Source organism: Rutidosis leptorrhynchoides, chromosome 1 (genome assembly GCF_046630445.1).
Source record: "Rutidosis leptorrhynchoides isolate AG116_Rl617_1_P2 chromosome 1, CSIRO_AGI_Rlap_v1, whole genome shotgun sequence".
NCBI classification, from domain to species: Eukaryota; Viridiplantae; Streptophyta; class Magnoliopsida; order Asterales; family Asteraceae; genus Rutidosis; species Rutidosis leptorrhynchoides.
In genome coordinates, this window is record NC_092333.1 from 356,515,297 (window position 1) to 356,536,197 (window position 20,901).

At 36.2% G+C, this 20,901-nt stretch overlaps 2 protein-coding genes across 2 annotated transcripts; one reads left to right on the forward strand and one right to left on the reverse strand.

Moving 5' to 3' along the window:
* The first annotated feature begins 9,024 nt into the window (after window positions 1-9,024).
* Window positions 9,025-10,381, forward strand: LOC139870767 (uncharacterized). Its single transcript, XM_071858544.1, has 3 exons — window positions 9,025-9,156; window positions 9,536-9,718; window positions 9,959-10,381. The coding sequence occupies exons 1-3, from the start codon at window positions 9,025-9,027 to the stop codon at window positions 10,379-10,381; spliced, it is 738 nt and encodes a 245-aa protein (XP_071714645.1).
* Window positions 10,382-14,310: 3,929 nt separating this feature from the next.
* Window positions 14,311-14,817, reverse strand: LOC139900196 (uncharacterized). Its single transcript, XM_071882990.1, has one exon. It carries the CDS (start codon window positions 14,815-14,817, stop codon window positions 14,311-14,313), a length of 507 nt encoding a protein of 168 aa, XP_071739091.1.
* Window positions 14,818-20,901: the final 6,084 nt, after the last annotated feature.

The following is a 20,901-nucleotide window of genomic DNA, read 5'->3' on the forward strand; positions in this document are numbered from 1 at the left end:
AAACTGCTCCCAAATGGTCTGTTCAACTTATTACACATTCCCTCGTTACACAATGTCGTTCACTTTCTGGAACGTCGTTCCTCCATTTAGAACTCCGTTCCTATACCTGGAATGTCGTTCTGACCTATTAGAAAATCAGGGTCTTACAGTATTTATTATATTTTTTGAAAGGCAAAGCTCCAAAATATAATTATTGAGTGTACAAAATAGATCTCCTATGAAAATTCTCAGACATCTAACTACTAAGTCACCCATTGAAGTTAGTAAATTGTATTCCTCTTACGATAGATCTTAACTCTCTAATGAGTAACAAAAACTGGACCATTGAAAAAGTGGACATCTAATTAACTACTAAGTCACCCATTGAAGTTAGTAAATTGTATTCCTCTGACGATAGATCTTAACTCTCTAATGAGTAACAAAAATTGTACCTCTCCAAAATATCATCATCATAACCGTTAAACTCGAAATAATTTTACGAACTAAACGCATTAAATTATATTCGAAACGGAACTTCCATGCACGACCCACGAAGTTTTGTTTTTGAGTACGTGAAAGTGAATTAAATTTACATTTTAGGTCCGTACATTTTTTATAAACATACAAATATAATTAACATAGTATTAAGGGCAAATGACCCGAAAAGGTAACATAAGTTACCCAATTTGACAATCAAGGTAACCCCTAATTTGCACAAGCCCGAAAATTATTTCAATTTTATTTTTGCGCAAGAAAAGGATTACGTGTTCAAAAATTTTAAAATTGAGGTAACCTTCGTCAAATTCATTAACGATCGTTAGTCAAAAATACACAATTGGTCCCTTAAATTTATTAAAAATTGTACCCACCATCCTCTTCATCATCTTTATCACTATCTTCAATCCAATTATCATCTTCGCTATAAATCCACTTATTTTCATAACTATATATCAATAAATAAAAACCACTTATCAGCTTCATTATAAACTACAAGTTTACAACAACAAATAAAAACAATAATCAAATTAGGAATACATTATGGAGTATACACGCTAGTAAGATTGTGAACTCACTCCCCACTAGGGATGTCTGATGCTGACAAAAAAGAAAAAAAGTTACTCCATATTTCATGATGCTTACAAAAAATCGTTACTTACAAAAGTTGAAACCTACCCCCAAATCGATCGAAACAACATCAAGGACTAACGATTAACACTTTTCAGTAACAATCTTCCATCAAAACAGCAACAATTTGTGAATTGAAGCATGAACAGCTAGCGTCATTTTTTTATGAACTCAAAAGACAAAATTGCACCGGGGGTCCTTGTGGTATGTTCGAAATAACAAGTGGTGTCCAAAAGAATTTTTTCACCTTGGGGGGTCATTGTGGTTTGCAATAGTTTCACCGGGGGTCCAACGGCCTAACGTCTGTTAAAAAATTCTGTTAAATTTCGTCATGTGCAGTGCACATGAGGGTAAAATGGTCAGTTTAGTTTTTTTTTTTTACTTTCTCTTGTATTTTTTCCATCCCTCCCCTTTATGTTACTCATATACCTGATACATCCTTCACCCTCTTATCTTTTTCCTCAACACATAACAAATTCATAACATATTAACTCAAGAAAACAGATTCAAAACCGAATACATCAATTTTATCTCCACCTCCATCAGTTTCATCAATTAATTTAAAGCCAAAACCCTAAATTCAAGGACTGACTCCGACAAAAAACAAGACCATCAAGAAAACGAGATTCAGATCTACAACCAATGTCGTAACCACCACCGAAACCACCACCGCCGTCGTTGCCATCTCCCATCACAGTTTGAAACCAGGTTAAGTATGGTTGATAAATGTTTGACAGATCTTGATTTTGTTTGATAATTGTTAAATTAGACATATGTATTTGACACATCTTGATTTTTGTTTGATAATCGTTGATTTTAAAGTGTTGATTTTAAAGTATGAAATAGATTTTCTTTTACGATTGTGAGTTTGGGTTTTGAATTTAAACTGCAACAATTCATGGAGCTGCTTTAGGTATATATTCTTAAATTTTGTTTTATAAAATATAAAATAGTTCTAGATCTCATTGTAGAGGTTTTTAATTTGGTTAAGGTTGTAACCAATTAAACTTGCTGTAAATTAATTTTTGTTTTTGAATGATCTTACTTTTAGTTGAATGATTTATCATCTGGGAAAGAGTTGAGAAGAAAAAAATGAAGGTGAAAGGAAGTGAAGGAAAGTAGAAGATAATTCATGTGTGATAAATTTTGGTGTGCGATAAATTGATAACTTGGGATGATTTTGTATTATAATTCATGTGTTTTTGGTTTTGGTTTGTTGGTTGTTGTAGACTTATATAATCGATTAAAGGTAGAGCCTTTATTTTAATTTTAGGATATTATTGTACAGGATTTTAAGAATAAAAGGGAAATTAGAAGCAACCATGGTGTATATGGGTTTTGCAATAATGATGGTGAACCAGTGAAAAGTAAAATAAAATAAAAAAGAAAAGGGGGAGAGAAATGACATTTTTACCCTCATTTGCACTGCACATGACGAAATTTAACAGAATTTTTAACAGACATTAGGCCGTTGGACCCCCAGTGAAACTATTGCAAACCACAGTGACCCCCCAAGGTGAAAAAAATTCTTTTAGACTCCACTTGTTATTTCAAACATACCTCAGGGACCCCCGGTGCAATTTTGTCAACTCAAAATTCAAACTCGAGCTCTAGAATCTTATGAACAATTAACACAAATGAAGATTTCTACATGAAACTTGCTTAAATCATCAAATGAATGCTCGTTCATAAGTTTTAACTCCTGAAATTAACACAATCTCTTCAATTAATTTGTTGACCGAACACCTTTGAACTTTGACCAACAGATCTAGAATCTTATGTTGAATCTCAATCCGATTTAATGCTTCAGATACCTTAAATGAGTGATTCGGAACCAGAAACTAGGCTCAAATCGATCTGAAACTCGCTGAATTGTTCCGAAGTGTTGAAATATAGTAATGTATTTCTAGACTCATCTACATGTAATTAGGAATAAAAAGATTAATCTAGAATTATGTAGTAGTATTAGATATTAACTAGTAGATATTTAATTAGAATAATCTAGATTAGCAATTGTTAGATGATTCTAGCCAACTTAGGAGGCCTATAAATAGGCTAAGATGTTTGCAAAGTTGATGTACACAAAGACACTCAAGTAATAAAAAGCTTTCATTTCTAAATCTAAGTCTTCAACTTGTAATACTTCAAAACATCCCCTCACTTACAACAACAATTCAACCAATCAATTAAAACCAATACATTATTTTATAACATTAAACTAATCTAAAACTACTACAAATCTAACAAGTGGTATCAAGAGCCAGGTTAGGCGTTCGTTCGTATACACCATGACTGCCGTTGGTGCATATAATATTCCCGTCCCCATCTTTGATGGCGACAACTATGATTTTTGGAGTATCCGAATGAAGACATATTTTCAAGTACAAAGCTTGTGGGATATTGTCGAAGTCGGGTTTACAACTCCGAAAGACGTCGGAACTCTGTCCGCAGAAGAACAGGAAAAATACAACAAAAATAATGTAAGAAATGCTGCCGCTCTAGGCTACATTCAACAAGCCTTGACATCGTCTATCTTTCCACGAATCATGGGAGCTACGACAGCCAAAGAGGCGTGGAAGATCCTTCAAGAAGAATTTCAAAGAAATGTCAAGGTGAGATCTGTCAAGCTACTAACTCTAAGACGAGACTTTGAGAATTTAAATATGAAAGAAAATGAGACCGCAAAAGATTACTATTCTAGAATTAAAGAAATAGTAAATCAAATGAGAGCCTATGGAGATAACATAACTGATAAGAGGATTGTAGAAAAAATACTTATCAGTATGACAGAAAAATATGACCATGTCATTACTGTTATCGAAGAGTCGAAAGACATCGAGACTCTGTCGGTACCAGAATTAATTGGCTCTCTTGAAGCATACGAGGCTAGACTGAGTCGGCGTAGTGAAAACTCACTTGAAAGTGCCTTTCAGTCTAAACTCAAAATAAGATCTCAAAAATCTAATAATGGGGGGAAAAGAAATCTTGAAGAAAATTCGAGAGGAGGAGAAAAACCTAGAACCGGGTTCAATAAGAGAAAAAACTATCCTCCATGTGGTATCTGCAAAAAGACAAACCACTTGGAGAAAGATTGTTTTCATAAAGGAAAGCCACAATGCAATAACTGCAAAAGATTTGGGCATCTAGAAAAAGATTGCCGTTTAAAACAAAATCATCGAGCTAACTTCACAGAAGAAAGTGAAGATATACCGGAGAACAAAAATTAGCTATTCTATGCCTGTCATGTCGCAAATAAATAGAGGGACGATACTTGGTTGATCGACAGTGGGTGCAGTAACCACATGACAGAAGATGAAAAGTTATTTGATAGTATCAACACGTCCGTAAAGTCCCGCGTCAAACTAGGGAATGGAGCGCTTGTTGACACTAAAGGCAAAGGTATGATAACTGTTCAAACTAATAACGTCACTCGATCTGTTAATGACGTTCTTTTAGTACCAAGCTTAGATAGTAACTTGCTAAGTGTTGGTCAAATGATGGAGCACGGATACTCTTTACTCTTCGAAGACAAATAATGTGTTATTCGTGACAAGAAAAACAACTATAAATTAATAGCCGAGGTGCCAATGGAGAACCGTAACTTTTCGCTTCGTTGGCAGTATATCAAAGACACGGCCATGAAAGTTCAAGTTGAAGAATCATGGCTATGGCATCGAAGATTTGGCCACTTTAACTTTCACTCACTAAAAATCTTCCAACAAAAGAATATGATGAGAGACTTGCCGAACATAGACGAGATCAATGATACGTGTGAAAGTTGTATGATGGGCAAGCAACATCGAAAACCTTTCCCTCGTGACAAAGCCTGGAGAGCGAAAGGTATACTAGAACTGGTGCACACTGACGTTTGTGGACCAATGAGGACCCCGTCTCTTAACCAAAATAGGTACTTTATTCTCTTTATCGATGACTATTCTAGAATGACGTGGGTTTATTTCATGCGTGAAAAATCGGAAGTATTTACGATATTCAAGAAGTTGAAGAACTTCGTAGAAAAAGGTAGTGGCCATTATATAAAAACAATATGGAGTGATAGAGGGAAAGAATACATCTCTACACAATTTAATAAATTTTGCGAAGATGAAGGAGTTAAACGTCAACTCACCGTTGGTTACGCCCCAGAACAAAATGGCGTCTCTGACGTAAAAATAGAACTGTAATGGAAATGGCCAAAACAATGATACATGAAAAAGGCCTTCCAAACAGTTTCTGGGCTGACGCTGTATACACGGCTGTATATATACTAAATCGATGTCCCACAAAAGCCGTCGAAAACAAGACTCCAATAGAGGCATGGAGTGGAAGGACACCGTCGGAGAAACATCTGCGATTATTTGGATCTATCTGCTACATCCATATTCCAAAGGAGAAACGTCACAAGCTCCAAGAAAAATCAGAGAAGGGAATATTCTTGGGCTATAGCACACAATCAAAAGGTTACCGAGCCTACAACTTGAAGACCAATAACATCATGATTAGCCGAGACATGGAGTTTGACGAAGACGCTTCTTCGAACTGGGAGAAAGATAAAGTTGAAAAGCAAACATATCTGCCGCGGATATCTATTGAAACTCCAGCTCAACAACTACTACAAATGGAGCATTCTGAACAAGAAGAAAGCACTAGAGAAACGAGCCCTACTACGCCAACTTCTCCGTCGGCAACATTACCGTTAACGCAAGACGAATCAAATCCAGAGTCAACACAGGGAAGAGTCAAGAAGTTAACGGAGGTATACGAAACTTGCAACTTCACAACTATAAAACCTGAAAGCTATGAAGTTGCAGCCAAAGATGAAAAGTGGGTGGCTGCTATGAATGAAGAAATTAAAATGATCGAGAAAAACAACACGTGGGAATTAGTTGATCATCCTACAGATAAAGAAATCATTAGAGTCAAGTGGGTTTACAAAACAAAGCTCAACCCTGACGGTTCTATACAAAAACATAAAGCAAGGCTAGTTGCAAAAGGCTACTCACAACAGCCAGGAGTCGACTACAATGAAACTTTCGCACCTGTAGCACGACTGGATATTATAAGAGCACTTGTGGCGCTAGCAGCTCAACGAAGGTGGAAGATTCACCAACTAGATGTGAAATCAGCCTTTCTAAATGGGTATCTCGAAGAAGAAATATTTGTAGAGCAATCACTAGGGTTCGTCCAGAAAGGAAAAGAAGATCAAGTCCTAAAGCTAAAGAAAGCCTTATATGGACTAAAACAAGCGCCACGCGCATGGTATAGTCGTATTGACAGCTACTTCACAAGTTTAGGATTCAGGAGGAGTCAAAGTGAGCCCACACTCTACATCAAAACCCAAGGTAACTCTGACACTCTCATTATTTCCTTGTACGTCGATGATCTTATATATACGGGAAACAATGAGATAATGATACAAGAATTTAAAGAAGACATGATGAAAACGTTCGAGATGAGCGACCTTGGTTTGATGCGCTATTTTCTTGGCATCGAAATCAGTCAAGAAAATGAAGGCATCTTCATTTGTCAAAAGAAATACACAGAAAATCTCCAGAAAAAGTTTAAGCTATACGGTTGTAAAACTGTCGTGACGCCACTAGTTGCCAATGAGAAGATGAGACAAGAAGATGGATCGAAGAAAGCAGACGCTTCAAAATTCAGAAGTCTCATCGGAAGTCTACTATATCTAACAGCAACAAGACCAGACATCATGTACGCAACGAGTCTACTATCCAGGTACATGCAAAAGCCTACTCAAATACATTACGGAGCTTCTAAAAGAATACTACTATACTTGCAAGGTACCATGGACTATGGTATATGGTACAAGCCCACTATAGATTCGAAGCTTCAAGGATACACAGATATCGATTGGGCCGGATCGGTAGATGACATGAGAAGTACTTCTGGATACGCATTCACACTTGGATCTGGTGTATTCTCATGGGCATCAAAGAAACAAGAAATGGTGGCACAATCATCAGCTGAAGCCGAGTACGTCGCAGCCGCAAACTCAGCTAATCAAGCTAAATGGCTAAGAAGAATACTTGAAGACATGGACAAAAAACAAGACGAAGCTACTCAAATATTCTGCGACAACAATTCTGCAATTGCAACGGCAAAGAATCCTGTGTTTCATGGTAGAACAAAACACATTGATATCAAATATCACTTCTTACTAGAAGTCACGGCTAAGAAAGAGATTGAATTAAAATACTGCAAAACTGAAGAGCAAATTGCAGACATATTCACCAAAGCACTTCCAAGACCAAAGTTCGAGTTCCTGCGCAACATGCTCGGAGTAACATCGAAATACATTAAGGAGGAGTGTTGAAATATAGTAATGTATTTCTAGACTCATCTACATGTAATTAGGAATAAAAAGATTAATCTAGAATTATGCAGTAGTATTAGATATTAACTAGTAGATATTTAATTAGAATAATCCAGATTAGCAATTGCTAGATGATTCTAGCCAACTTAGGAGGCCTATAAATAGGCTAAGATGTTTGCAAAGTTGATGTACACAGACACACCAAAAACTCAAGTAATAAAAAGCTTTCATTTCTAAATCTAAGTCTTCAACTTGCAATACTTCAAAACATCCCCTCACTTACAAAAATAATTCAACCAATCAATTAAAACCAATACATTATTTTATTACATTAAACTAATCTAAAACTACTACAAATCTAACACGAAGACTAGAACTCGTTGAAGTAGCGGTTAGTAACGAACTCGATTTCAATCTCTACGATTCTGTAACTGTCAATCGAAACTAATGATTCATGAAGCTTCGGTTTTTGATGTAGATTACAAATATGTTATCAGTTTTTATTGATGATCATCAAATGTTGAAGATAAGTTTTGTATTCATGATGAAGATGAGTGACGTATGTACTCTAGTAGAATAGGTAGAATTTTAGTTTTTGAATTTAATATTCGAATATATAATATGAAAGTGAATTAAATTCCTAAATATGTTTCGGTGATTTTGTGTCGTTATTTGTGTTTTCAGAAATATTTTTTGGTATGTAATTTGTTTTTTTGACAACGCACAGATTTGTGAAGATTGGGATTGAAGATTGGGTTTTGAAAAAGAGGATGAAAATTGGGGTTGTAGATGATGAAGAGGTCATTGGTGCAATCTTTTAACAAACTTTAGGGACCAATTGTGTAATTTTGACTGACGATCGTTAATGAATCTAATGATGTTACATTTTTTCCGAAGTTTTTAAAATTAAAATCCTTTTCGGGCATTTTTTTTTAAAGTTACCTTAATTGTCAAATTTGACAACATAGGTTACTTTTTCGGGCTATTTGCCATAGTATTAAATATACATGATCACCTCTTAAGTCTTGTTGATGAAATGACTAATAATTTTTCTAAAGTTAAACTTAAGAACTGAACCGAGAAATTAAACTATCGATGATTCATAGATCCTGCGCGTAGCGAGAGCCTTAGACTAGTTAACCACAGTTTGATAAATGAGTTTGGTTGGATTAGTTTTATTAATATATCGATGTATAGGTATATAGATATAGATATATAGTTATATAGATGAATAGCCGACGGTGAGTGATCTAAAAGATAAACTAATTTTGACTTGGTTTCGTCCAATAAAATTAAAACTAGTACTTCGTATTAAACTATCTTTTATCTCGACAACAGAACCTAAATATCTCTGTGACCATTTTTGGGTCAAGTACGTGGAGGTTTACCAAGTAGGCTAAGGAAATACGTAATAAGAAAAAGGATAGTGATGAAGCGATCGATATTTTTTGTAACACGTATCACTGAGTTCGACACGTGCACACACACCCAATCTGCCACCTTCCACCTCATATTCATGTTTTTTTCACCAGTTATATTAACGGCAGAAAGATAAACATCACAAAAACACGAACAAGAACAAGAAAATAATGGCAGCAATGCATTTCACAAGAACAGCAATCTTCAACATCACCAAAGCAAACGTTCCTCATTTTACTTCATTATCTTTTCCTCAAAAAGCCTCTAGAGTTTGCTTTACTTCTGCTTCCAAATATTCTCAGGTAATTACTACTGTAATATATTAACATCATCACTATTTTTATTAATCCATTTTAAATCATTATTCAGTTATTCCATATATAATATATATAAAAAGAATAATATATAAACAGATAAGTTAAGTTAATGATATACGTAGGTTTACAATCTTTTAGATATGTATATGAAGAAAGCATTTATATTATGTAATTGAATTTATGTAAGAAGCGATATTTATATGTGATGTGTAGATCTTAGATAAACTACATAATTTGATTTACAACTATACTTTATATGGAAGTATAAAATAGTTTTGTTAGGATAGTGGTAGTTGTATGTGCATGTTAAACTGTTAGTTATTATTATTGTTTCCTATACTCAACGCACATTTTACTCTTTTAGGGGAAGCATGCTGAAGAAACCAACAACGGGTATGATGGAGACGAAGCAATCAGATACTCCGATACCGGAAGGTCATCGGAGAATGCAAAGAACAAAATGTATGAAGGCAAAGAGAGAATAAAAGAAGGTGCCGGAGAAATGAAGGACAAGACTATGGACAACATGAAAGGGAAGGCATTCGAAATGAAACATCAAGCAAACGACATGGCCGGAAAAGCTTCAGATCGTGCCGGCGACATAAAAGACAACATGAAACACAAAGCAAACGAGATGGCCGATAAAACCGCAGATAGAGCCGGTGATATGAAGGACAAAGCAAGTGATATGGCCGGACGAGCTGCCGATCGAGCCGGAGACGTGAAGGAAGACATGAAACACAAAGCCAACGAGATGGCCGACCGAGCCGCAGATCGAGCGGGTGACGTGAAGGACAAAGCGAACGATATGGCTGGACGCGCAGCCGATCGAGCCGGTGAGATGAAAGAGAAGGTTAAAGATGCAAGCCATGATATGAAACGAAGTGCGGAAGAAACCGCGTCGATGGCGGCCGATAAAGCCGAAGACAAGCGAAATAAAGCAGCCGAGATGGCGAAAGCGGCGAAAGATAAGACTATGGATGCTGCGGGGGCGGTTGTAGAGAAGACGAAAGAGACGGTAGCGGGTGCATGGGACGCCGCGAAAGAAACGACACATAAGATTAAGGAAAGCGTTGTGGGGTCGTCCTCGGAGGACGAGGACGATTGGGGCGGCGGTCTTAGAAAAAAGAAACCCGTTAAGGATGAAGATGCGGTGAATTTGAGGAGGAAAGTGGGTAATCTTGATCATGAAAAGAAGACAGATTATTAGTTACTTTTGTTGATTTAAGTTTTTTCCCCCATTCGATTGGGTTGTTGTTTATGTCTTGGATGCTTTGGTATGTTGTAGCCATACGTATGGTGCGTAAGCTATATGCTAGCTTTTGGAAGAATAATGTCCAAGATGCATGTTGATACATCTATATATATGTTGAAGTTATGTTGTACGAACATTAGAACATTTGATTACTCCGTATATGTTTATTGCTAGCTGTCATTGATTAGGGTAGTGGTCATTTAGATTTTCAAGAACAACAATACCCAATTTCACGTATATGGGGTACGGGGGAGGTTGATCGTAATCCTTCCTCTATCCTAGAATACAGAGAAATCATTTCTTCACTCCGAGTAAAACACTCCAAAGAGTATAGAAAGTCCTTTCTCTCTCTATTCGACGGATAAAGAGATTGCTTCCAGGAACCTCCGGCCAGAAAGTAGGAAGGAAAGAAAGATAAAAGAGTACAACATAAAAAGTAGATAAAAAAATAAAAAAATAAAAAATAAACTATACAAACGAGACGCCATGAAAATGGTGAGATCAAATTTTCATGGGTTTTAAATAATGTCTGGAGTTTAATTTAGGCTCTAAGTTGCGGTAAAGTCGCCAATAAATCGACGATTGCCGTTGACTCACTTAGTAGAGCCATAAAATAAAATTATATATATATATATATATATATATATATATATATATATATATATATATATATATATATATATATATATATATATATATATGGGAATGTACCTTAGACTGCCGTGCGAAGCTCAAGGAATGATTGAAAAAGCTACACTACATACCAACATACGCATACATACATACGAAAACAAACGAGCATATAACCATAGACATGCCGGCCAACATAAAAGCACTCATACCAACATACGTAAACATGTATACACAAGAACATACATACATAACATGCCAGCAACCAAAACCCAAACCCTAAACGTAAACATGCATACAAACCAACACATACAAACATACATACCCAACAACCAAACAAAACCATACGAATCTGCACACACATACATACCCAAAACCAAGAAGAGGTCCAAGTAAGGGCAGAGCGCGTAAAAACACAAAACCTGAAGATACATACATACACGTTCATACGACAAACACAAAAAGCGAAGACACGACTACCCTAAAACACATATCCACAAAACCAAAAACACACATACACACAGACCCACATACGCAAAACAAACCTCACCCTACTCGTCTATTCTAATTCTAGTCCTCCACGTAAGCCTATCGGAAGTCATGTCCTCGGTCAAAAGAAGATCCTTCAAGTCGAGCTTAATTCTATCATCCCACCTACGAGTAGGTCTACCCCTTCTCCTTACACCGTCAACCGTAAGTGCCTCGATTCTCCTAACAGGTGCAGTAGGGGGTCGCCTCCTCACATGTCCAAACCATCGAAGCCGTTCTTCTCTTAGCTTGTCGATGAATCTGCACACACATACATACCCAAAACCAAGAAGAGGTCCAAGTAAGGGCAGAGCGCGTAAAAACACAAAACCTGAAGATACATACATACACGTTCATACGACAAACACAAAAAGCGAAGACACGACTACCCTAAAACACATATCCACAAAACCAAAAACACACATACACACAGACCCACATACGCAAAACAAACCTCACCCTACTCGTCTATTCTAATTCTAGTCCTCCACGTAAGCCTATCGGAAGTCATGTCCTCGGTCAAAAGAAGATCCTTCAAGTCGAGCTTAATTATATCATCCCACCTACGAGTAGGTCTACCCCTTCTCCTTACACCGTCAACCGTAAGTGCCTCGATTCTCCTAACAGGTGCAGTAGGGGGTCGCCTCCTGACATGTCCAAACCATCGAAGCCGTTCTTCTCTTAGCTTGTCGATGATGCTTCTGACTTTCAGGTTCTCTCTAAAAACGCTATTTGGGATCATATCTAACATTGTTTTACCGCACGTCCACCTCAGCATCCTCATCTCTGCCACCTCCATCCTTCTCTCTTGCGCCTTCGTCAATGGCCAACATTCTGATCCATATAGCATAGCAGGTCTAATTGCCACTTTGTAAAATTTCCCTTTCAGCTTTAGGGGGATCTTCTTGTCGCATAAGACCCCAGTCGCTGCCCTCCATTTCATCCACCCTACTTTAATAAGGTGTGACACGTCTTCATCAATCCTCCCCGATTTGTGGAGCATCGAGCCTAGGTATCTAAACGAGGTTTGCTGATGCAAGATCTGGTCTCCAATGTAGATGTTCACTCCATCCTCTTGTTCAATGATCCTGTCAAAATCACATCTAAGATATTCTGTCTTTTGTCTACTAATTAGTAAACCATTACTTTCTAAGGCCACCCTCCATTGCTCCAGTCTACTATTAAGCTCCTCCTTAGATTCGGCCACAAGCACAATATCATCGGCAAAGATCAAGCACCAAGGGATACACTCTTGTATCCCTCGAGAAAGCACATCAAGGATCAAAGCTAAAAGAAAAGGGCTGAGGGCCGAACCTTGATGCAAACCTACTTCTATTGGAAAGACTTCGGTACTTCCCACCGGCGTTCGAACGCAAGACTTCGCCCCATCGTACATATCCCTAATAGCACTAATATATGTACTCGGGATACTTCTACAATTAAGGGTCTTCCAAAGCAAGTTTTGTGGAACGCAGTCATAAGCCTTTTCCAAGTCCAAGAAAACCATCTCCAGGTTCTTCTGTTTTTCTCTATACTTCTCTATAAGGTTCCTAATAATATGGATAGCCTCTATCGACGAGCGCCCTGGCATGAAATCAAATTGGTTTTCTGAAACATTTGTTACGCTTCGCAGTCTAGTCTCAATCACTCTCTCCCAAAGCTTCATAGTATGGCTAAGTAGTTTTATGCCTCTATAGTTGCCGCAGGTTTGAGAGTCCCCCTTGTTATTATAGATGGGGATAGTCTCGCTCACTCTCCACTCCATAGGCATTTTAGAGCTTCGAAGCGTCTTGTTGAAAAGGCAAGTCAACCACCTAACACCATCATCTCCAAGGCACCGCCACGCCTCAATAGGGATCTGGTCTGGTCCCACAGATTTATTTCTCCCCATCTTACGTAGTGCCAATCTTACTTCCTCTTCGTTGATCCTCTCACACTCTATGTTGTTCCGGGATTGTTCTCTGTCAGAGCCTAGCAACTCTTCGTACCGCTGAGATCTTCCCCCAGTGAAAAGAGATGAGAAATACTCTTCCCATCTTTTCCTAATTTCGTCTTCCTTTACTAGGGTTTGACCATCTTCATTTTTGATAAACTTGATGTTATCTAGATCCCTGCGCCTTCGCTCCCTAGCTTTGGCTATTCTGTATATATCATTTGCTCCCTCTTTAAAGTCTAGTTTCATGTACAAATCTTCGTATGCCTTTTCTTTTGTACGAGCTACAGCCTTCTTAGCTTCTCTTTTTGCTTCTTTATATCTCTCTACAACCCTAAGTCTATTTGTCGGAGTCCCCTCTTGACAAGAGATGAGCTCCCTAAACCTTAGTTGTTTGATCTCGACTTGGCTTTGAACCTCGTCGTTAAGCCACCATGATTCTCTATCCGATTTATGTCCTCTAGAGGTTCCTATTGCCACACCTAAGGCTTCCTTGGCTACTTCTCTAATGGTGGACGCTAGACGATTCCACATCTGATCAACATCATTCTGGGGTCCTATTTCCACTTCTGCTCCAATTCTTTCTACAATTGCAGTTTTAAAAGTCTCTGCCTTCTCTCCGCTCAGCTTCTTCCACCGGATTTTAGGTTGGATGATCCTGACACTCTTGGTGACTCGTCTCTGGGTAACCAGATCCATGACCATCAATCTGTGTTGGGAGGAGCATGTCAATTCATTCAGGACCTTACAGTCCCTACATGTCCTAAAATCCCCTTTGCGAAGTAACAAATAGTCAATCTGGGTGCAATGATCCCCCGCTGTGGAAAGTCGCTAACTGAGCTTCCGTCTTCTTGAAAAATGAATTCACAACAACCATATCGTGAGCAACAGCAAATTCGAGAATAGAGGACCCTTCTTCATTTCTTACACTGTACCCAAAGCCTCCGTGGGCACCCGGGTAACCCTCGACATCCGTTCCTATATGACCATTTAGATCTCCGCCAATAAGTAATCGATGGTCTGGAGGGCACATCCTCACAACCTCATCTAACGATTCCCAAAAGAGCCTCTTTTCAGCTGCTCCAAGGCCCGCATGAGGTGCATAAGCGCTTATGACCGTGTAGGTCACCTCCTGGATAACTAACGTAACCGACATAATTCTATCGCTCCGTCTACCCACATCCACGACATTCTCGTTATAGGGTGGGCCTATAATGATACCAACACCGTTTCTAGCTACTCTCGATCCCGAGAACCACAACTTGTAGTCCTTGACCTTAGCCGCCCTCGACCCTTCCATCTAGTCTCTTGGACACACAAAATGTCCACTTTACGTTTGCGTAAAGTCTCCACTAATTCATACCGGTTTAATAGGTTAACTCGGTTTTCAAAGTTCTAAATGAAATGGGCTCGAGTAGTGGGCTAGGGCCGTCCGTCTCGATATATAAAAAATTAACCCTCAGAAACGTTAAATTTAATGACGTAAAAAATTAACCCTTAGAAATGTTAAAAAATTAACCGTTAGAAATGTTAAATTTTATGGCAAAAAAAATTAACCCTTAGAAATGTTAAATTTTATAGTAGTACAGATAGAAAGATGTATATTACTAAAAATTAAGTTAAAGCAAATTAACCCTTAGAAATGTTAAAAAATTAACCCTTAGTCCTTAGAAATGTTAAATTTTATGACGTAAAAAATTAACCGTTAAAAATGTTAAATTTTATAATAGTACAGATAAAAAGATGTATTACTAAAAAGTAAGTTAAAGCGTGATTAAATTTCTGATAAATGAATTTTCATTGTTGATTTATGAAAAAAATAAATGAGTGTATATATTACACAAGGATTTTTCATGACTTGTATGGTTGCACATTTTGTACATACGAGCTGTAAATTTCGGTCCTTGTACGGTTGTTTTGGGCCCCTGTAAGATTCCCCGTCCCGTACGGTTGTACACTTTGCACATGTGGGCTGTAAGAAGTCTTGTGGCGCAAATGTCTCTATGATATCTTGTGGCCTGTGGTCTCCTAACCTTTTTGAGCATGTTAGACTTTTAAAGAAAATTAGTGAAATGACCCGTAAAATCACGAATTTGTTTAATGAAAAGGTTTAATGATGTGTTTTAGAAATTAAATGATTGTAAATGCTGAGTTCGTAACTTAAGATTATGTTGACAATCAGAAATACAAATAACATTAGCATTTGAATAAAAATGTAAGTGCTAAAATAAATAAACTAACAATAAATATTAAAGTGGAACAAATTATAATATTAAAGTGAAAGATCATTATAAGTATGTTCAAAAATCGACTTGAGTATGTTGAATAAATGGTAGTAGTCACCACCTTCAAATGTAAATAAATCGATAAATGAAGATTCTAAACAACTATAACAAGATATCGGTGAACAACTTTCGTAGGCAGATGCTTGCAAGCCAATGTAATCGAGAGACCTTGAATATATCTCTTAAAATAAGTACACGATTAAGTTGGATTTACCTTTTTCTTTTCAATATCTTATTCTACCAAAATACAGTATTAGGTAAACGTTACTTCCAATTCTCGAAAAGTTCAGATAGTCATGGATACGTTGAGCATTAAATTTATTATTAAACGGTCTAAAATCGAAATATATTATTTGACATATATGAATGCATCAATACATATACCTTCTCATCCATAAGGATCATTTTAAATCAAAATTACCTTTCCATAAGCTAAGTATTTTAGGATTCAGATTACAAGAGTCTTTGATAGTGTCCAGAGCTTGATTGAAGTTATAAGTATCATTCGAAATTTTTGTTATGGTCTGCAACCTTTATGAATTTGAATAAATAATTTAACGGCATAAGGACTATTTATATAGGCCTTAGACCATCTTTATCCCTGGGATGATGGGCGTGTTGTTGGGTGGGGTGGGGTGCTTGATGAGCGTGCTGCCATACCGGTGTGTAATGGTGTGGAGTGTTAAGTGGCGTGTTGGATGATGTGTTAAAATCTGATTGAAAGTTGGGTGAAAAAGAGGATAAAAGCTAATTAAAAAAAGGAAAAAAATCTAAGCACGCTCACAAAAATCCAGTGCTAACTTGAAGCACGCCTCACATTTTGCCCTCCAACACGCCTCATTATGCATGTGTTGGAGGCGTGTTGGAGCAGACAACCCTCAACACGTACGCGTTAAAGTAGGTCTTACCGAACGTGGTTTATAAAAATATATAACCACATTCACGGTCTTTTCCTAATTTTTGGTTGTATCGTGCATATTTATAGATTATTGGAAATGATTTGTTGATAGTTATCATGATCATCATCATCTAATTAAAATTCAAAAATAAAAATATTTTGTAACTACTTTCACTTACGTGGTAGATTAAAAATATATAACGAAAATTAAAAATAAATAAATAAAAATAAACCGTAATTAAAATTAAAATGTAAAATTGTGTAAATTTCGAATATTATAAATAACGTGTTTAATTTTTGGCTGTAACTGTTTAAAGCAAGACATTTATCACGAAATTTAAAGCTAATGGAATTATTATTCCTATTATTTTGGATTACATATCCTGTATTCTTATTAAAATGCAGTATTTTTTTCCCTTATTTTTTTTTGTATTTTTTGTTTTATTTGAATTATTTAATTACATTGATTATTAGATGATGATATCATCTTAGTCTCTGAAAAGCTAGCATGTGTAATGCTTTAGGGAAATTAAGAGGAGATTAGTGTAATGATGACATCATCATTGTAGTGATTTAATATAAGATATAGATAATAATTGAAAGGATAAAGAATTTGGAGCAAATTTTCCGTGTATATTTCAAAACTGAACGAGACAAATTCATACTACCAACCAAATGCAACAAAAGAGAAAACGTACACTAACTAAAATAAGTGCTAACTCATAACCTGGAGAAATTAAAGGAAGAATGCATGCATAGGGCATTGTAACATGGAAGGTGGAAGACGGTCCATTATGTTTTCCCACGTCCAGAATACTTATTCAACAATGCAACTGAACTTCAAATAGTCTTATGGGCTGATCATTAAGCCGAAACTTTTCACTCTTTATATCATTTCGGTAATGTCTTCATCCTTATGGGCCTCTGGACTAACCCTTGTTGGGCTGGATCGCAATCAATAGCCACCTATGAAACTACAACCTTGTTCGCAAAGTTGGGAGTGGCCGTAAAATCAAAGTTAGGAAACAATCGTTGCATCTCTTACATATTTGTCCAAGTGGCTTCGCTAAAATCTCAACTTGCTACGAAATCGGAACTTGTGGAACTCCATCATGAACGCAATTATTGATTACCAGTTTTGGTTTGAATATTGGAAGGTCTTCATTAACCAATAAAGGTAAGGGAGTGCGATTAGTAGTCTGATCACCATAACGACGCAAGAGAGTGTAACGACCCAACCCGTCAATATCCGGCCCATAAAATTTTTTCCTTTTTAATATATATTAAATAACACTTTAGGTCCTATTACACGATTTTCAAAACGTATTTGTTATCAAAGTAAGTTCAACGAACATAAAACATACAATAATAATTTAAACTCCTTAATACAATAATACGTTAGTTAAATCATAACCCGGTTATTACTCATGACCCGACTAGTTACTTTTACACAAAACCGAGCATGGTGATTGGGACTACGCTACCCAATCCTAAATCGAGTCCAAAAGCACGCCTTCTAAAGCAACTACGCAAGTCCACTAGTCCCCACGCTTACCCGATAAACCATCACGCGAACCTATAAAAATATTAACAACGAGAGGGTAAGCTAATGCTTAGTGAGTGAGAATATACTACACACACACACACACACACACACACACACACACACACACACACACACACACACACATATATATATATATATATATATATATATATATATATATATATATATATATATATATATATATGCATAAAATGGACACGCCACAAATAATCAAATAGCACATACCGGAGTCCATGCATAAAGGCAAGCTAATCTAAGCATACCGTACGATCGCTATACACAAGCTAAAATATCAACAATGTAAGTACACCAACGACGATATGTACCACGCCAATAAGCCACACCCGTGTGATGACCCGGAAAATTTCGACTTATTTAAACCAATTCTCTATATGATTTAATATTTTCGACATAATAAGCAATGAATTTTGACAAGTTTTAAAACTTTTGAAAATGATTTTTTATATAACGGTTGACCACCCTGTTTGTCCAACGATTCACGAACGTCATAACATGTATTATATACATATTTTAATAAATATAAGAGTTTTCGATATATACGGAATCATGCGAATAATATTTATATACGAAATTATTAAAAATTTACTATTAAACGATGCTATTTAAAATTAAAAATTTTACGTATTAAGTCATTTTATTTTTATGATATAATTTTTGTTTTTTGTTTATTTAAGAAACGAAGTTAAATTAATAATGTACAATTTGTAAAGCACAACGTACAACATGTAGCTTAAATAGTTGAATTTAAATTAATTCATTTACCATTCACATGAAAACGACATGATAGAAATTATTAATTATAAGTTACATAGAATACCCCTGAAGTTTTTAATAAATACGACTTTTTAAAATTTTAAATTCGATTTACGTATTATATTAATATGTCGACACGCTAGTGAACAAACAAGTATGGGTTGGAAAAGCATCCCATGCGATCGCATGGGATTAACTCTCTACAGCCATGCGATCGCATGGCCAGAGAAATCAGGTGACATGCTATAAAAGCTCAACTTCTGGTTCCAGTGTAATCATCTATCTATCTCTCGATACACACATATATGTTATATATTATTATTATTATTATTATTATTATTATTATTATTATTATTATTATTATTATTATTATTATTATTATTATTATTATTATTATTATTATTATTATTATTATTATTATTATTATTATTATTAAGATTAATATTATTATTAATCTTATTATTATTAGTAGTATTAATATTATACATAAAATACTACGACGAGGTCTTGAGCGTTTCACTTTCAAAATGGGTTTTCAAGTGGGATAGAGCTAAGGAAATTATGGGTAATGTTCGGGGGTATATTTATGAATCAAACCTAGTATTTATCATCTCCGTTACGTCTACGTACTTTCCTACAATATTGAATCTCAATATTGATACGTTGAGATCTACGGTTAATTTTGCATTCCGAGTTTCAGTCACATTTTGGTGAACGACTTTATATGCTGCTAAGGTGAGTTTCATTTGCTCCCTTTTTAATTGCTTTTGCAATCTATATTTTTGGGATGAGAATACATGCACTTTATTTTAAACGCAATGGATACAAGTACATACTATATTCTACACTGAGTTTGAACCGAAAATCCCTTAGCTTTGGAAACTCGTAACTGCTAGTTATAAGAACTGGTGGGCGCGAGTAGTAGTATATGGATCCATAGGGCTTGATATCCCCGTCCGAGCTAGAGCACTAGCCTTTTAACTGACGTATGCTATTTGAGAAGCGTACACGTTGGTTGCGTGTATTATTAAGATGATTATACAAAGGGTATAAATTATATATACGTTAAGTTTAGTTACCAGGGTGCTCAATTTCGTAGAATATTTTGATAAACGTTTCTGGATGAAACAACTAAAATCTTGTGATCCACCTTTATGTACAGATTATGCAAAACATTAAAACTATGAACTCATCAACCTTTGTGTTGACACTTGTTAGCATGTTTATTCTCAGGTTCCCTAAAAGTCTTCCGCTGTTTGCTTATATGTTAGACAAGCTATGTGCATGGAGTCTTACATGGCATATTTTTCAAGGAAACGTTGCATTCACCAAATCATCACCATGTATCTTATTTTGACTGCATTGTCAACGGAAGTACTATTGTAAACTATTATTTACGGTGATTGTCTATATGTAGATATCATCAGATGTCGAAAACCTTTGATTTAAATATTCATTTATGGTGTGCCTTTTCAAAAGAATGCAATGTTTACAAAACGTATCATATAGAGGTCAAATACCTCGCAATGAAATCGATGAATGACGTGTTCGTCCATATGGATTTGGAGCGATCGTCACAGTTGGTATCAGAGCGTTGGTCCTAGTGAACCAGGTCTTGCATGAGTATGTCTAACTGATAGTTGTAGGATACATTAGTAAGTCTGGACTTCGACTGTGTCTGCATGTCAAAAGTTTTGCTTATCATTTCTTGTCAGAAATTACCTATCTATCATCTTAAGTCTAAACGCGTCTTATTGCATTGATTGCATAGATAGTGTATAGACAAAATTCATATCTTAGCGTATCTGTTACTGTAAACTTTTCCTGATATCTTCCGAAAATTCCTCCGTGATTTATGGA

Bases quoted from the DNA above. Each gene is read 5' to 3' on its own strand.
- LOC139870767 (XM_071858544.1), top strand. From the start codon at position 9,025: ATGGCAGCAATGCATTTCACAAGAACAGCAATCTTCAACATCACCAAA. The intron at 9,157-9,535 runs GTAATTACTACT...TTACTCTTTTAG, and splicing joins CTGCTTCCAAATATTCTCAG to GGGAAGCATGCTGAAGAAAC. The intron at 9,719-9,958 runs ATGAAACATCAA...CGAGCGGGTGAC, and splicing joins TGAAAGGGAAGGCATTCGAA to GTGAAGGACAAAGCGAACGA.
- LOC139900196 (XM_071882990.1), bottom strand. From the start codon at position 14,817: ATGGAAGGGTCGAGGGCGGCTAAGGTCAAGGACTACAAGTTGTGGTTC.